Genomic DNA, 18465 nt, shown 5'->3' with positions numbered 1-18465 from the left:
GATTCATCAAATGAGGGAGCAATGCTTTTAGTCTACTTAAATATAAGAAAAGGTGAAAGATTATTAATAAAAATAACGCTTATAGGTCATTTAGATATGACATCATTAGCCGGATTTAGCCCATTATCAGGTTTTATTTGCTAAATCCAGCCAAAATCTACCAGATTTCCCATACAAAAATAAATCCTCCTACTGAGGGGATTTGTTTTAAATCTGGCATAAATCCTCGTATACAACTCTGTTTTTTGCAACATGTTGCTAGAAAATACAAAAAGTTGCAAGCTGGCACAAGAAACAAGGTAGATGTATCGGTGAATTGCTACACTAAAAATGATTTAAAATATAAAAATTTGTAAACAAGGCGGAACAATTAAATTTGTTTTGATGTACAAAGTTGATTTTAGTCAACCAAGACTAATATTTATGATGTCTAAACAATAAAATAATTCTTTATTTGCTCTTTAGCTAGCATTAGTAGCATAATGTGCTAACATTTTCAGTATTAAACAATAAATTTGTAATTTGACGTATGTTTTTTGAGACGAATTCAATTTACAAAAAATTCTTTTGACGTTTAAAATTCGTTCAGATGGACTGATGCATCTACCTTGGTAATTGTGCTATGAACAAAAATCAGCTGACTGCCATTTAAATCCTCCAAAATGTATATCTAAATGCAATGAGATTTGTACTGGATTTATTAAATCCAGTCGAGGATTTATTGCTAGTCTAAATGAGCTATTAAAATATTATAAAAAGCACATATTTCCTTTTAATTATTGATATCATAATTATTTATATCAAAAGCTTACTTTTTTAGCTAAAAAATAAAATTGCTGTATTCAATTCAAATGTTTGATATTTTGAACAAAATATTTCGTTTTTTGCCGAAAACTAATAAATATTAATACTAAAAGCATCAACACTTCATATGTATGGTAAAACGTCACTTTTTGTGGGAATAACCGTTTTTATCGAAAGCATGTAGACCACACTGTATTTTTTTATTTTTCTGTTCCTTTTATTTAACATTTATATGAAACACTTATCAGATTGGCAGGCTCTTAATTTAAAATAAATTGAGAGGTTTTTAGTTTTTATAAATTTTAATTATTTTCTACGGAGAAGAAGAAAAATATAATAATTTTACTTAACACAGAGTTATGCTTAAAACGGGGCGTTTTTTTCTAATAAATAATACTTGACCACACAGTTTTCTCTTTTTTACTCTCTCTCTCTCTTGCTTTCTCATTTACAAAGGAAAAATCCAACTATCATTGTGAATGATTAGTATTGTTTTTTCATTGAATTCGTACTACAAACATTTTTAGTTGGTAACTTTAGCGAAGACGACAAGATATTTATTTAAGTAATGAATTAATTATTATAAGAAAAATGAAAAATAAATTGCAACAATTAAACTGGAAATAGTGAATCAAGTGGAAATGTCAAAATAGTGAGTGAACCTGTTTGCTGCTGGTCAGTGTGGAAGGTGACAATGAAAGCGGTGCTAGAAGAAAAGAAATCGTCCGTCGTTCTCATCAACGAAAAGAAAAGCAAAAAGTCAAAGAATTCACCAAGAAAATAGAGGAAGTTTATTTTTGGATAAATTGTATAGTGAACAAGAAAAAAAGTCTACATTAAAGGTGGCAGTGAATGAATTTGAATAAGTTAAATGTTGCTTAAAAGATCGAAAGGGGGTGAAGGTGTAAAGTGTTGTGGCAAAATTTAAATTGCAAATAAAGAAAATCAAAGACAACAAGAACAACAACAATATTAGAAAAAGAAAAACAAAACAAGTGTTGTGGTGTTGTTGTTCCTAGTTGAAGATATTTGCGGTTTCGGTTATTTGTGTGGCGCTTGTTACGTTGCCCCCCTTCCTTTCCCACAACCAAAAAATGGAAAACGAACGTTTACGTATAACCCTCGATAATCCTGATAAAGTCTATATAGCAGGCCAAACCATCAAGGGAGAAATATGGTTAAATCTAACAAAACGTACCAAAATCAGAGGTAAGTTCGAGTCTGTAATGAAAACAAAGAAATTGGTAATCTCTTATTTCACATGATTTTCTTGGATTGAATCATCAAACAGTTGAATTGTGAGCTAATTTGTATATAATACATTTACATTTGCATGCCGCGCACCATGCCATTATCTTGGTCGTCAAACGTTTTGTTTACTTTGACTTCAAGATTCTTTTAATGGTTTAATTGGGGATTTCGAACTCTGTGATGGCAAACAAAGAAAGAAAGAAGTTGTTTTGTTTGCCCTGTTTCATTTATCGGGACGAGCCCATTTTGTTAGTGTGTACCCATTCTTCTCCTTCCTTGTGCTGCCTCGATTTGGCCACCATTCGAAATCAATCATTTAGCAACTATGTTCCTTGTTTATTTTTGAAAAATGATAGCAAAAACAACAATAATACTATTACAGGAGTAGTATTTTGCACAGATTTCAGATTTCCTTGTACATCCCTTCCTATAAGAATTTTTTATGGGAGCGCTAATGGCAAAATGGTTGCCATTGTTTAAAAATAAATTGTTAACTGGGTATTCCCCAAATTTATTTCCATGGACAAAATGAACTATGTACTTGTAATAAGTCGGATTTGCATGCGATCTCCCGATTCTTTTGAAATTTTTACCACAGATAGGTCTCATTGTCCTGATTTTATCTATGGGAAGTCCATACTTCCCTAGATATAGACCAAGTTTCCGAAAAATTGCATATCCGTTCAAGTCTGAAATCGCCGTCAGAAGGCCGGTTATTGGGACAAGCTTAGCCGGCTTTGGTGAAAGACTTAAATTCCCGGCGAAGGCATGCCATTGGGAAAATATTACAATTTCTAAAAAAATTTTGGGGTTAAGTGGGATCTTGGTTCGGCCCTGCAATTTCTATGAAATTTTTACAACAACTAGTGGTTATTGTCCTGAACATAAAAATATTTTTTTTATCTCGGGTAAGTTCATAATTCCTAAGATATGGGCCTTCAAAGTAAAAAGGGCAGGTCGTATTTAAACCTGACTTGTTCCCAACACTTATCTTCATTTATAAAAATACGATATCTGCTAAATGGGTTTGATATTGTCTTCCCATCACCAATTAAGATTTCCAACAGCACTCCATTGGGAAATTTTCTTCTCGTGAAATTGTGAATTAAATATTTTTTATTTTATATTAACAAATTTTTGGAAATGTTAACACGCTTATCTCTTTTTGGAAAATGTATGCCGCTGCCTGTAGAGATGTACAAACAGATTTATGTACTTGTAGGGATCTCTAACAACTGCTAATAAAACGTATCGAACAAAATGCCTTTTTCACGACCCCGTTTGGACCGCATCCGGATGCTTTTAAATTGTGAGGAATTGGAGTGCCTTTTTTACGACTCCGTTTGGACCGCATCCGGATGCTTTTAAATTGTGAGGAATTGGAGTGCCTTTTTCACGACTCCGTTTGAATTGCATCAAAACATACCGTGAAAGAACTAGTCCACATTGCACATTGGATGTGATTCTTTGGATTGCATCCAAATGTGGTTAAAATGTGAGGAATGAGTGCCCTTTTCACGACTCCTTTTGAATTGCATCAAAACATACCGTGAAAGAACTAGTCCACATTGCACTACTTCCAATTTATTTTGCTCGGACCATAATATTTTTGTGATAGTTATAGGTAGATTCGATCCAAAGCACTTCAACTATGATAATAATAAGTACGCTCAGGCAAATGGAAATGTCTTAGTATACCATTCACTGAGCATGCTCTTAAATCCCGATTCCTTGAAAATAAGGTGGCATTTCTATGCTCAACATAAATCATGGCTTAAGATTCCCCTCCTATAGCAAGTTTTAAGACACCAAACCTCTAAAGGTCTTTTCTAACAACAGACGAACGTTGTATGTAAAAAGGGTAATAGCTTCAATTATAACGTACGCTTTGGCAAACTTACATACTTTTTAATCGTTGTTTGGATGACGTGGATTTATTTCCACGCTGTTTGGATGACGTAGATACATTATCCACGTTGTTTGGAGGACGTAGATACATTATACACACTGTTTGGATAACGTAGATACATTATCCACGTTGCTCGGAGAACGTAGATAGATTATCCATGTTGTTTGGACAACGTAGATACATTATTCACGTTGTTTGGGTAACGTAGATACATTTTCCATTTTTTGGACAACACAGATACATTATCCACATTCTTTGAATAGTGTAGATACATTATTCAAATTGTTTGGATACCATAGATTCATTATCCACGTTATTTGGATAGCGCAGATTCATTTTCCGCTTTGTTTGGATAACGTAGATACATTAATCTCGTTGCTTAGATAACGTAAATACATTTTCAACTTTGTTTAGAAAACGTAGATAACACAGATACATTATCCGCATGCTTTTAAGAGTGTAGATACATTATCCAAATTGTTTGTATAACCTAGATACATTATCCATGTTGTTTGGATAACGTAGATACATTTCCACTTTGTTTGGATAACGTAGAATCATTACCCACATAGTTTGGATAACGTAGATACATTATCTAAATTATATGGATAACGTAGATATATTATTCACTTTGGTTAACGTAGACACATTTTCCACCTTGTTTGGATAACGTAGATACATTTTTCAAGTTTTTTTGGATACCACAGATAAATCTTTCATTTATTTGGATAACGAAAGATATTATTCACGTTGTTTGGATAACGTAGATACATTTTCAACTTTGTTTGGATAACGTAGATACGTTATCCACATTCTTCGAATAGTGTAGATACATTATTCACGTTGCTTGAATAACGTAGATACATTATCTAGGCTGTTTGGTTAACGTAGATACATTATCCACGTTTTTGAATAACGTAAATACATTATCCACGTTGTTTGGATAACGTAGATACAATATTCACGTTGTATAGATAATGTAGTTACATTATCCACGTTGTTTGGAAAACATAGATGCATTATCCACGTTTTCGGATAACGTAAATACATTATCCACGTTGTTTGGATAACGTAGATACAATATCCACGTTGTATGGATAACGTAGTTACATTATTCATGTTTTTTGGATACCACAGACAAATGTTTCATTTGTTTGCTTATTCACGTTGTTTGGATAACGTAGATACATTTCCACTTTGTTTGGATAACGTAGATACCTTTTTTGGATAACGTAGATACGTTATCCACATTCTTTGAATAGTGTAGATACATTATTCACGTTGCTTGAATAACGTAGATACATTATCTAGGCTGTTTGGTTAACGTAGATACATTATCCATGTTGCTTGGATAACGTAGATACATTATCCATGCTGTTTGGTTAATGTAGATACATTATTCGCGTTAGTTAGATGGTAACGAATACTGTATCTGCATTATCTACATTGTTTGGATAACGTAGATACATTATCCAAGTTGTTTAAATAACATAGATGCATTATCTACGTTTTTGCATAACGTAAATACATTTTCCACTTTGTTTGGATAACGTAGATACAATATTCACGCTGTATGGATAACGTAGATACAATATCCACGTTGTATGGATAACGTAGTTACATTATTCACGTTGTTTGGACAACATAGATGCAATATCCACATTTTCGGATAACGTAAATACATTATTCACTTTGTTGGGATAACGTAGATACAATATCCACGTTGTATGCATAACGTAGATACATTATCCGCAAAGTTTGGATAACGTAGATACATTATCGACGTTGCTTGGATAGTATAAATACATTATCCACATTGTTTGGATAACATAGATGTATTTTCCACGTTTTTGCATAATGTATATACATTATCTACGTTGTTTGGATACCTCAGATACATTACCCACGCCATTAAAAAATCGTAGATACATTATCCATGTTGTTTCGATGACGAAAATATATTATCCACGTTGTTTGGATAGGGTAGGTACATTATCCATGTTGTTTGGATAACGTACATACATTATGCACGTTGTTTAAATAACATATATGCATTATCTACGTTTTTAGATAACGTAAATACATTATCCACGTTGTTTGGATAACGTAGATACATTATCCACGTTGTATGGGTAACGTAGTTACATTATCCACGTTGTTTGGACAACATAGATGCATTATCCACGTTTTCGGATAACGAAAATACATTATCCACTTTGTTTGGATAACGTAGATACAATATCCACGTTGTATGCATAACGTAGATAGATTATCCGCATTGGTTGGATAACGTAGATACATTATCGACGTTGCTTGGATAATATAGATACATTATCCACATTGTTTGGATAACATATTTGCATTTCCCATGTTTTTGGATAATGTATATACATTATCTACGTTGATTAGATACCGCAGATACATTACCCACGCCATTAAAAATCGTAGATACATTATCCATGTTGTTTGGATGACGAAGATATATTATCCACCACGTTGTTTGGATAGGGTAGGTACATTATCCATGTTGTTTGGATAACGTACATACATTATGCACGTTGTTTAAATAACATATATGCATTATCCACGTTTTTGGATAACGTAAATACATTATCCACGTTGTTTGGATAACGTAGATACAATATCCACGTTGTATGGATAACGTAGTTACATTATCCACGTTGTTTGGACAACATAGATGCATTATCCACGTTTTCGGATAACGTAAATACATTATCCACTTTATTTGGATAACGTAGATACAATATCCACGTTGTATGCATAACGTAGATAGATTATCCGCATTGGTTGGATAACGTAGATACATTATCGACGTTGCTTGGATAGTATAGATACATTATCCACATTGTTTGGATAACATAGATGCATTTTCCATGTTTTTGGATAATGTATATACATTATCTACGTTGATTGGATACCGCAGATACATTACCCACGCCATTAAAAATCGTAGATACATTATCCATGTTGTTTGGATGACGAAGATATATTATCCACCACGTTGTTTGGATAGGGTAGGTACATTATCCATGTTGTTTGGGTAACATAGATGCATTATCCACATTTTTGGATAACGTAAATACATTATCCACGTCATTATCCATGTTGTTTGGATGACGTAGATATATTATTCACGTTGTTTGGATAACGTGGATACCCATTATCGGCGTTATTAGGATAGCTTAGATACATTGTCCGCATTGTTATGTAGGTAACGTAGAAACGCAACCGTTTGGATAACACGCTCTTTTCAATTTCCCAAGAATGGAATATTTTCCCCATAGCAGCTGTAGTTCTTACAAATACCACTGTAAGCTCCCCAATATAATACAACTTGGTAACCCTTTTCTTTAAGAAAACACGTTAAGAGAAAAACGAGAGTGTGAGAGAAGTTTGATTTTCATTCACAATATGTATGGAAACAACAGCGCTACACCTTAAAATCTGTCATAACGATCTAGGCAAGTAACATGCAAAGTTCAAAAGTCTTTTCGACTACCTATATAATTCTATAAAAAAAATGGGCAAAAAAAATTACAACTTACATACAGATGAAAACCCGAAACACACCCACATATAAATCGCAAATTAGCTTTACATTTCCATATAATTTATGGTAAATTTTAATCAAAGGCCATACTGTCTTGTTATAGGGGGGGGGGAGATAATTGAAATGGTAGCTCCCACAAGCGGTTGAAGTAGTAGCTCGTCGTTGCCAAAGAAGATAATAGTTGGCTTTATCACAAAGCAAATTCACTTTCATTCGGTACGGACATTGTTGATAATAAGGGTTATTGTCGAAAAAAAAATTATTTAATGATGATATGAGTAGTTTATTTATTTTATTGTTCTCATTGTCATTATTGTAATAAAAAAACACATTTGCAAATTTATTATTTCTACTGTATTGTAAAATTAATACAATTTTTCATATATCGAAGCTATGACTAATTTAAATACAGAACACTTTGTGTTCAAAGATCTTTCGATTTGGAAAGTTTAAAACATTACAAATATTTTAAGTTCAGTTGTTTTACAGTCTTCCGGCCATAACAGACTTTGTACGTTCTTGCAGGAATTGTTCAACTTTGGGCCAAATTTCTGCTGTGGTTTTTCCTTTGAAATTTGTTACCAAGTTATGTTCATAATAAAAATCCAAGACAGGCTTCATCATTTCCTCATAGACCTGCAAACGTTGAGCAACAATTTCCGGTTTATCATCATCACGTTGCACCAAATCTTCACCCGTAATATCATCTTTGCCGGGAACTTTTGGTTCATTAAAACCGATATTATAAACTCGACCCGATGGCAAGTGGAGCCAACGGCCCTTTACACGATCAATAATAACTTCGTGTGGTACTTCAAGATTTATCACAGCATCTAAGGCTTCAATTGTTGCCAAACGTTCAGCTTGTACTCTAGTCCGAGGGAAACCATCTAACATCCATGATTTGCCGGTAGATTCCTGTAAACGGCTCATGACACATTTTATAATTAAATCATCGGGTACCAATTTGCCTTGATCTATGTAAACTTTGGACTGTTTGCCAAGTGTGGTGTTGTTTTTGACATTCATACGTAAAATATCACCAGGAGATATGTGATCGAAACCAAATTTATCAACAATACGTTTTGATATGGTACCTTTGCCCGAAGCAGGGGCTCCCAAGATAACAGCACGAAATAGTTTGGACATTATGTTGATATGAAGCGAGGAAATTGTTATGCGATCTTTCGTCTGTTTTTAGCAAATTTTAAATTGAAACTGAAATTATAAAAAAATAAATATTCATAGATAAGCAGATTATAAACCAGGGCTAGGCGATGTGAGTCAGTTTTGTAATAGTATGTGTGGAAAGGTCTCACAAATACAACTAAAAAGAGAACATTTCCCAACATACCAAATAAAAATAAAAAGTAATAGGACTTGAGAATAATATTATAAAAATAGAAAATTCACAATGAATTTTTAACAATGCTTGGTCCATATTTATATTAGGCAATTTTCCTTGCGGCAATTGTCAGTTTGAAGGAGAGAGAGGTGAGGCATATGGTAACCCTTTGCCTCTCAACACCCTCTCTCACCTACAAACTGACAATTGCCGCAAGGAAAATTGCCTAATGTAAATATGACTTGGAAAACTATTACATGCACAAACTTTTCTAAAGTCTGCCTGAAAATTATTTGTATAAAATTTTTTTGTTGATTTGTTGATAAATGTTTTCAAATGTTTCTCGAAAGTTTTGCGGATATTTTGTTCGAGAACGACACACGAGAATGAATTGAAAACGATTCATTCGTCGCTCAGTTTGTGGCAGGAAAACCTTCGATTTCGAAAATCGGCAATAATATTATTAGCGAACAAATGACGATAAGTTTCTACGATAGTGTCGAAAAATATTTTTTGTGGAGTTTCTTGATGTTTCTGTTATGTATAAGTGTGTCTGCGTACTTGATAATTTGTAATAATTATTACAAATGTTTCAAATTTTGACAGTTGTATAAAGGAAAAGTTGCTGAAAAAAATGTTTCAGCAACATTTAGTAAGTAAAAAGACACACCATATATTTTCCGTTTTTATTTCTTTGTTATGTTTGCGACTCGATATGTAACTGCTGATATACATTGTTGTCTTGGGTTTGGCAACCTACCCAGATATTGTCTTTATCAGCACTTATCGTTTATTTTTATATCGAAATTATTTGAAAAAAATATTTTTTGAAAAAAAAAATTTCCATAGTAAAAAATGTTTCCCAAAACAATTTTTCTTGTGAAGAAAAAACATTCACCAAATGTTCGTAAATTATATCGTTTTCGAACTTTTGACGAACAAAAGAAAAACACAAGAAAAAAACATTTGCCGAACGTTCGAAAATGATATCGCTTTCGAAACTTGTGGCGAACATTCGAATAATATCACCAACTGGTAGGTTGGGTATACATATTCATTCTTTGACAAAAGACAACCCAGTGTACCAAATTTACATGAGATAATACTATAAAAATCTTTTCAATGCTTGCGAAACAAGTGTAGAACGATGGAAACGCGACCCTTTTGAAAATTATAAATGTGTACTCTTATTCTAAGCTATCCTTCTGTTTATTGAAGAAATAAATATAAATATTATTTTTTTAATTTTCATTAATTAGACATAATTGGTATGGTGGGTAACTATAAATATTTTTCTTTTTCAAAACAAACACAATCGCAAAAAATGTATGTATTGGTATGCCGAGGGCTGTTATAAACAATATTTTGTTGTACCACAAATATACGTATAAAAAATACTGAGGTGATAAGCTTCTCTGATTACGAGTATGTGCGAATTTTGCACTATTGCTTCATGTTTTGTTAAAGACAACGGTACTCTTATTCCCCCTTTAATAACAAAATTTTTGTTGGATATAAAATAAATCATAAAATTGTTTTTTATTTGAGGGGTTGTGTATAACAATGTTTTTGTGGGATATAATCGAATATGTGATAGCCTACATCAGCTGGATTAAAGCCCAACAGTCCTTCAAAACTCATTGGATATGGTAGATACAGTTTTGATACCGTAGACACATTATCTAGGTGTTTTTGATACACTATCCACCTTATTTTAATAACGGTATTGTCCAATTTATTTTGATAATGTTATTCACGTTATATGGATAACGTAGATACATTATCTACTTTGTTAGATAAGTTATCCACGTTGTTTTAATAGCGTAGAAACAATATCTCCGCTATTTGGATAACGTAGATATATTATCTAAGGTATTCGGATAACGTAGATACATTATCCACGTTGTTTGAATGGCGTAGATACAATATCTACGTTATTTGCATAACGTAGACACGTTATCCACGTTGTTTTGATAGCGCATATACATTATCCACGTTATGCGGATAACGTAAATACATTAGCCACGTTGTTTGAATGGCGTCGATACATTATCTGCGTTATTTGGATAACATAGATACGTTATCCACGTTGTTTTAATAGCGTAAATACATTATCCACGGTATTCGGATAACGTAGATACACAATCCACGTTGTTTGAATATCGTAGATACATTATCCACGGTATTCGGATAACGTAGATACATAATCCACGTTGTTTGAATGGCGTAGATACATTATCTACGTTATTTGTATAACGTATATAGGTTATCCACGTAGTTTTAATAGCGTAAATACATTATCCACGGTATTCGGATAATGTAGATACACAATCCACGTTGTTTGAATGGCGTAGATACATTATCGACGTTATTTGCATAACGTAGATACGTTATCCACGTTGTTTGAATGGCGCAGATACATTATCCACGGTATTTGGATAACGTAGATACATAATCCACGTTGTTTGAATGGCGTAGATACTTATCTACGTTATTTGCATAACGTGGATACGTTATCCACGTTGTTTGAATGTCGTAGATACATTATCCACGGTATTCGGATAACGTAGATACATAATCCACATTGTTTGAATGGCGTAGATACATTATCTACGTTATTTGCATAACGTATATAGGTTATCCACGCAGTTTTAATAGCGTAAATACATTATCCACGGTATTCGGATAATGTAGATACACAATCCACGTTGTTTGAATGGCGTAGATACATTATCTACGTTATTTGCATAACGTAGATACGTTATCCACGTTGTTTTAATAGCGTAAATACATTATCCACGGTATTCGGATAACGTAGATACACAATCCACGTTGTTTGAATGGCGTAGATACATTATCCACGGTATTCGGATAACGTAGATACATAATCCACGTTGTTTGAATGTCGTAGATACATTATCCACGGTATTCGGATAACGTAGATGCATAATCCACGTTGTTTGAATGGCGTAGATACATTATCTACGTTATTTGCATAACGTATATAGGTTATCCACGTAGTTTTAATAGCGTAAATACATTATCCACGGTATTCGGATAATGTAGATACACAATCCACGTTGTTTGAATGGCGTAGATACATTATCTACGTTATTTGCATAACGTAGATACGTTATCCACGTTGTTTGAATGGCGCAGATACATTATCCACGGTATTTGGATAACGTAGATACATAATCCACGTTGTTTGAATGGCGTAGATACTTATCTACGTTATTTACATAACGTGGATACGTTATCCACGTTGTTTGAATGTCGTAGATACATTATCCACGGTATTCGGATAAGGTAGATACATAATCCACATTGTTTGAATGGCGTAGGTACATTATCTACGTTATTTGCATAAGTAGACACGTTATCTACGTTGTTTTGATAGCGCAGATACATTATCCACGGTATTCGGATAACGTAGATACACAATCCACGTTGTTTGAATGGCGTAGATACATTATCCACGGTATTCGGATAAGGTAGGTACATAATCCACATTGTTTGAATGGCGTAGATACATTATCTACGTTATTTGGATAACGTAGACACGTTATCCACGTTGTTTTAATAGCGTAGAAACATTATCTCCGCTATTTGGATAACGTAGATACATTATCCACGTTGTTTGAATGCCGTAGATACATTATCTACGTTATTTGGATAACATAGATACGTTATCCACGTTGTTTTGATAGCGCAGATACATTATCCACGTTATGCCGATAACGTAGATACATGAGCCACGTTATTTGAATAGCGTCGATACATTATCTACGTTATTTGGATAACATAGATACGTTATCCACGTTGTTTTAATAGCGTAAATACATTATCCACGGTATTCGGATAACGTAGATACATAATCCACGTAGTTTGAATGGCGTAGATACATTATCTACGTTATTTGGATAACATAGATACGTTTTCCACATTGTTTTAATAGCGTAAATACATTATCCACGGTATTCGGATAACTTAGATACACAATCCACGTTGTTTGAATGGCGTAGATACATTATCTACGTTATTTGGATAACATATATAGGTTATCCACGTTGTTTTAATAGCGTAAATACATTATCCACGGTACTCGGATAACGTAGATACATAATCCACGTTGTTTGAATGGCGTTGATACAATACCTACGTTATTTGGATAACATATATAGGTTATCCACGTCGTTTTAATAGCGTAAATACATTATCCACGGTATTCGGATAACGTAGATACACAATCCACGTTGTTTGAATGGCGGGGATACATTATCTACGTTATTTGGATAACGTAGACACCTTATCTACGTTGTTTTGATAGCGCAGATACATTATCCACGTTATGCGGATAACGTAGATACATTAGCCACGTTTTTTGAATAACAAAGATACATTATCCACGTTATTCGGATAACGTAGATACATAATCCACGTTGTTTGAATGCCATATATACATTATCTACGTTATGCGGATAACGTAAATACATTAGCCACGTTGTTTGAATGGCAAAGATACATTAACCACGTTATGCGGATAACGTAAATAAATTAGCCACGTTGTTTGAATGGTGTAGTTACATTACCTACGTTATTTGGATAACGTAGATACATTATCCACGGTATTCGGATAAAGTAGATACGTTATCCACGTTGTTTGAATGGCGTAGGTAAATTATCGACGTCATTTGGGTAACGTAGATACATTATCCAAGTTATTTGGTTAATGTATGTTATTTGGATAACATGGACACTTTATCTAGCTCATATAGATAATGTAAATATATTAACAATGTCAGTTGTACAAGATAGATACATTATCTACATTGTTTGTATAATGTAAATACATTATCCACGTTGCATGGATAACGTCGATACATTATCAACCTTATTTTCATGCCGTAGATACTTTTATATATACTTTCCCTACATTATTTAATGAAAACACCTTATGTTTTGACATTCCCTATCTACCACATTTAAATTTCATAGATACATATTTAACTTGTTCCCATAACATGTTTAATGTTAATATTTAATTTAACCCTTTATTGCATGATTTTTTTCTTTCATGACGAAATCAATGGAGGTGATAGATTTCGAGCTCTTAATTACGGAAAAAATAGTTAAAAAAATTTTAGTATATATTTTTAGTATAATCTGAGCAAAATAATAATTTTTTAAAATATTTCCTCATCTAGTATTTTCTATATTTTACGAGGGTTTCTTCAAGTATTATTAAAAAAATCACAAAACCCGTTTACTAACGATATTTCAACTCATTATCACTTTTAAATCTCGAGAATCTTTAATATAAAAAATTTAAAATAAATAAAAAATAATATTGTTTAACGTTTTATTTTCATACAGCGGATTTTTATCTTCAGGCTCGTTTTACTGTGTCTTTACATTTGCTTTTTTAACAGTTATATATTTTTGTCTATGCAGTCAGTGGACTTGAAAAAGATATCTGGACACTATAAACCTAAAGTAAACTTGTCATTTTATATATTTTGTGGGGATTTAATGATATGATGGAAATTTCCATTTATATGCAAAGAAGGCTTAAACATGTTATTACCAACCATAGAGTGCCTTTCCCTCACCCACCCAGCTTTTTGCTTTGCAATCATTCACACAAGCTGTTCTTGTTAGCAAACAAGAGAGTGAGCGAGCTCAAAGTCCAAACAGGAAAGTGCGAAAACAAAAAATAAAAACGCGAATAAAAAATCTATGATACCAACAAATTGATATTAATAGAACTTTGATAAAAAAGAAAGAAATTAATTAATATTAATTGATAAAACAATGAAACTCTGTCACTGTCTTTTTGGAAAATATACGGATTCCTCACACTACCAGATAATATTAATTACTAATGTTTTTTCCCGCAACAAAACCAACCACCCAACACTTTATACCTGTAGTATTCCTAGCAATGATTTTGATTTGCCACTTGTCATTTGCTTCCTTCCACACATTTCCTTTCGATCCAAATTTAAAACTAGTTTATTGTGTAAATTTTTTGAATAAAATGTGTTTGTTTTGTACTTTCTAAGTTGGTTGGTTACATGTTCTATTTATAAATACGATGGATGACACACGCAAACCTTTTTTATTTGTTATGTTTTTCTTTTGCCAAAATTTAAATGTTTAACAACTACGCGTCTAATGTCAATACCACTACGGAAACTACTGACACGGTATTTTGCCTGCTCCCAAGTTTTTACGCTCTGTCTTTTATTTCTCCACCACAGTTCACTTATAATGTGGGGAATGTGGGGGAATTTTGCCTATTGTTGTTCTTGTTGGAGTCAGTATGAAATACTTGTTTATTCGGGAGAAAGATACATGTTTTGCGTTTATCTAAAACTCTCCTTGTTTCTTTCTCTTTCCCCAATCGGGTGAGAGATTTGCCAAAAAATAAATAATATTGTGATTCACAATATTTATTTTTTGGCTGCCAGATTTCACGATTTATAGTCATTTTGACGATTTTTTGGTCAAAAATAGCTAAATGACGATTTGACGATTTTTTACCCAAAAAAATGGCGATTTTTATACCCTCAGAATTTATGGTAACGAGGGTATATACACTTTCATACAAAATGTGCCTCATCGAAATAATGTTTTAGACCCCAAGTATGTTTGGACGAGATGTGTTTCAGACAATTTGGAGTCGATTTAGCAATGTCCTTCCGTCTGTATGTCTGACTGGCTGTGCACGATAACTCTCGAACGGATCAGCCAATTCGAAACAAATTTTGGGTATTGTAATATTTTGCCTAAACTTAGTTTATACCCTAGACCAGGGCTGTTCAGAATAGTTGGTATCTTAGTAGTGGTAAGACACTCTCCCCATTGCTAAGCAATGGCAAATCAGAAAAAAGAGAGAATACATGTGGTTTGTTTCTACGCTACCGTAAGGAGCCTAGCACCAATGCCCTAGACAGACGGCAGCGTTAATTTGCATTAACAACTGCATTTAATTTTACCATGACAGACAACAGTTTCTGCATTTACGAAACAGCTGATTGCTGGTAAACGACTGTTTTGTTATTGTTTGCTTCCGGCAAAAAGGGGCACAAGTGCTCTTGATGAGAATAACAACAGAACAACCACCACTCAGTCTTCGTTCAGAAGTCAATGAAGAAGGTTCTATTGTCGCTTGTTTCAATGATTTTTAATTTTAGCAATGTATTAACACACACGCTGTTTGTGGAGAAGAGCGAGAGAGAGTCGTATGCGTGAGACCGAAAACAATGCGTTTGTATTAGTGCCGATACCTGTCTCAGAGCATGAATATGCCATCTCCCTTACATGAATATGGGATCTCTTCTACATTATTGCCATATTGAAATACCAAATTCAGTTTAAATTCCATTTGATTTTGCGCATTAAAAATGTGGCACGAATTAATTTGAATAAAGCCAGTTAATGCAAATTAACGCTGCCGTCTGTCTAGGGTATTAAGTTCGAAGATGGACCACATCGGTCCACTCCTTCGGGTACCTCCCACACAAAAGTTCGGAAATGTTCGGAAAATTTGTGCGCACAATAACTATTGAACGAAGTAACCGATTTAGTCCATGCTTTGCACATCCTGAAATTTCTACCAGACTTAGATGAGGTTCCAATATGGACTCAATCGGTCCACTCCTTCGGGTACCTCCCACACAAAATTTCGGAAAAGTGTAGTTTAGGATCAGCTCTCGAATCGCTTTGATTTTTGTTGTAACAACTTGTATTCACAGCCCCCCATATGACGGTACAAGTTTCATCAGGGGCAAGTCCATACTTCCTCACAAAATTAGTTTAAGTTCGAAGATAAGCCATATCGGTCCACATCTTCAGGTACCTCCCCCACAAAATTTCAAAAATGTTCGGAAAAATTGTGCATATATGATAACTCTTGAAGCGAGTGACCGATTTGGTCCATACTTTACTTACTTAGCTGGCCCATTACAGAACATTTGTTCCATAGGCCGAACTAAGAAAAGATCTCCAGTTCTCTCTATTTGTTGCTTCGCACTCTGGAATACCGCGCCTTTTCATCTCATCATCCACTTGTTTGCGCCACCTATTCCTTGGCCTGCCAATTCTGCGTGCACCGCCAAGCGGTCCGTATTTATACGCATTTTTAGCGGATTCATCATCGCTCATTCTTATGATATGGCCTAGCCAACGCAATCGCTGCATCTCGATACGTTTAACAATATTGATGTCGTTGTATAGCAGATACAGCTCGTGGTTCATGCGACGTCGATATTCACCGTCAACGCAGATTGGTCCGTAGATCATTCGAAGATTTTTTCTCTCAAACACACCAAGCACTGCCATGTCTGCTTGCGCAAGTACCCAGGCTACGGAACCATACATCAGCACGGGTAGTATCAGTGTTTTGTAAAGCGTTATTTTTGTTTGACGAGTTGTGGCTCTGTTTTTAAAGTGCTTACTTAAGCCAAAGTAGCATCTGTTGGCCAATACAATTCTTCCTTTTATTTCACAACTGATGTCGTTTGTTGTGTTTACGGCGGTGCCGAGGTATACGAAGTCTTTTACTATCTCAAAATTATAGGAACCAACTTCAACAGTTGGTCCGATCTCAATTGACGCATTGCGCGTCGACACCATCAACTTGGTCTTCTCGCCGTTTACCGCCAGACCTACTTTAGCAGATTCTCCATCGACCTTCATTAAGGTATATGCTACTTCTTTTACTGATCGGCCCATGATGTCTATATCATCAGCATAAGCAAGTAACATGTGGCCATTGGTGTAGATTGTGCCACTTCTTTTGACGTTTGCCTCTCGTATAACCTTTTCCAGCAGGATGTTGAAGAGGTCACACGAAAGGCTGTCTCCTTGTCTGAAACCTCTTTTGGTACCAAACTCTTCGGAGAGGTTCTTTCCTATTTTAACTGAGGACCTCGTGTCAGTTAAAGTCATTTTACAAATCCGAATGAGCTTTGCGGGGATACCAAATTCAGACATGGCTTGGAATACCTTTGAACGTAGCGGGCTGTCGAAGGCTGCTTTATAATCGACAAAAAGGTGGTAGGTGTCGATCTGCATCTCTTGGGTCTTCTTCAGGATTTGCCGTTGGGTAAATATCTGGTCAATGGTGGACTTGCCAGGTCTAAAGCCGCATTGGTATGGTCCAATTATCTCGTTGACCATAGGCTTTAGTCGTTCGCACAATATCCCTGACACGATCTTGTAGGCAATAGGGAGCAGACTTATGCCCCTATAGTTAGAGCATACAGTCTTATCTCCCTTCTTGTGGACGGGGCACAGGATACTCAGGTTCCAATCGTCGGGTACTCGTTCTTCCTGCCAGATGGTGCTAACTAGCTGATGAATACACCTTATCAGCGTGTCGCCTCCGGTTTTAAACAGCTCGGCTGGTAGGCCATCAGCTCCTGCTGCCTTATTATTCTTCAGCCGGTTTATTGCTGTCTTTACCTCATCTTGGCCGGGTGGTAAACATTCAATACCATCTTCTGGGATTGGGACTGTGGTATCTTCGCTGCTATACCAACAGTTTTGTAAAACGTTCTTTCCATATCCTGAGTACAC

General features: G+C 34.6%; 2 protein-coding genes across 8 annotated transcripts in view; one reads left to right on the top strand and one right to left on the bottom strand.

The window, feature by feature from the left end:
• Positions 1–18465, top strand: part of Leash (leash) — a 75081-nt gene that overhangs the window by 9523 nt on the left and 47093 nt on the right. Inside the window, exon 1 of one of the 2 annotated variants that reach the window (XM_073969770.1) lies at positions 1252–2013. The exons of the other annotated variant lie outside the window; for it this stretch is intronic. Within the exon in view, the coding sequence (XP_073825871.1) occupies positions 1899–2013 (115 nt within the window). The 5' untranslated portion in view covers positions 1252–1898. Of the gene's footprint in view, positions 1–1251; positions 2014–18465 lie in introns of those variants that run through there. 2 annotated transcript variants of the gene reach the window in all.
• The window catches only part of LOC141394772 (GTP:AMP phosphotransferase AK3, mitochondrial-like), a 49101-nt gene continuing 38433 nt past the window's right edge, over positions 7798–18465 (bottom strand). For 2 of the 6 annotated variants that reach the window (XM_073969708.1, XM_073969752.1), the window contains one exon: positions 7798–8753. In XM_073969708.1, the coding sequence (XP_073825809.1) occupies positions 8743–8753 (11 nt within the window). In that variant the 3' untranslated portion in view covers positions 7798–8742. Of the gene's footprint in view, positions 8754–14807; positions 15116–18465 lie in introns of those variants that run through there. The other 4 variants (XM_073969720.1, XM_073969713.1, XM_073969731.1 and 1 more) reach the window with 4 other exon arrangements.

The sequence above is a fragment of the Musca autumnalis genome, unplaced genomic scaffold (genome assembly GCF_047663935.1).
Source record: "Musca autumnalis isolate F117 unplaced genomic scaffold, ASM4766393v1 scaffold_1, whole genome shotgun sequence".
Taxonomy (NCBI): Eukaryota; Metazoa; Arthropoda; class Insecta; order Diptera; family Muscidae; genus Musca; species Musca autumnalis.
This window is presented reverse-complemented; position numbering and strand designations above follow the sequence as displayed.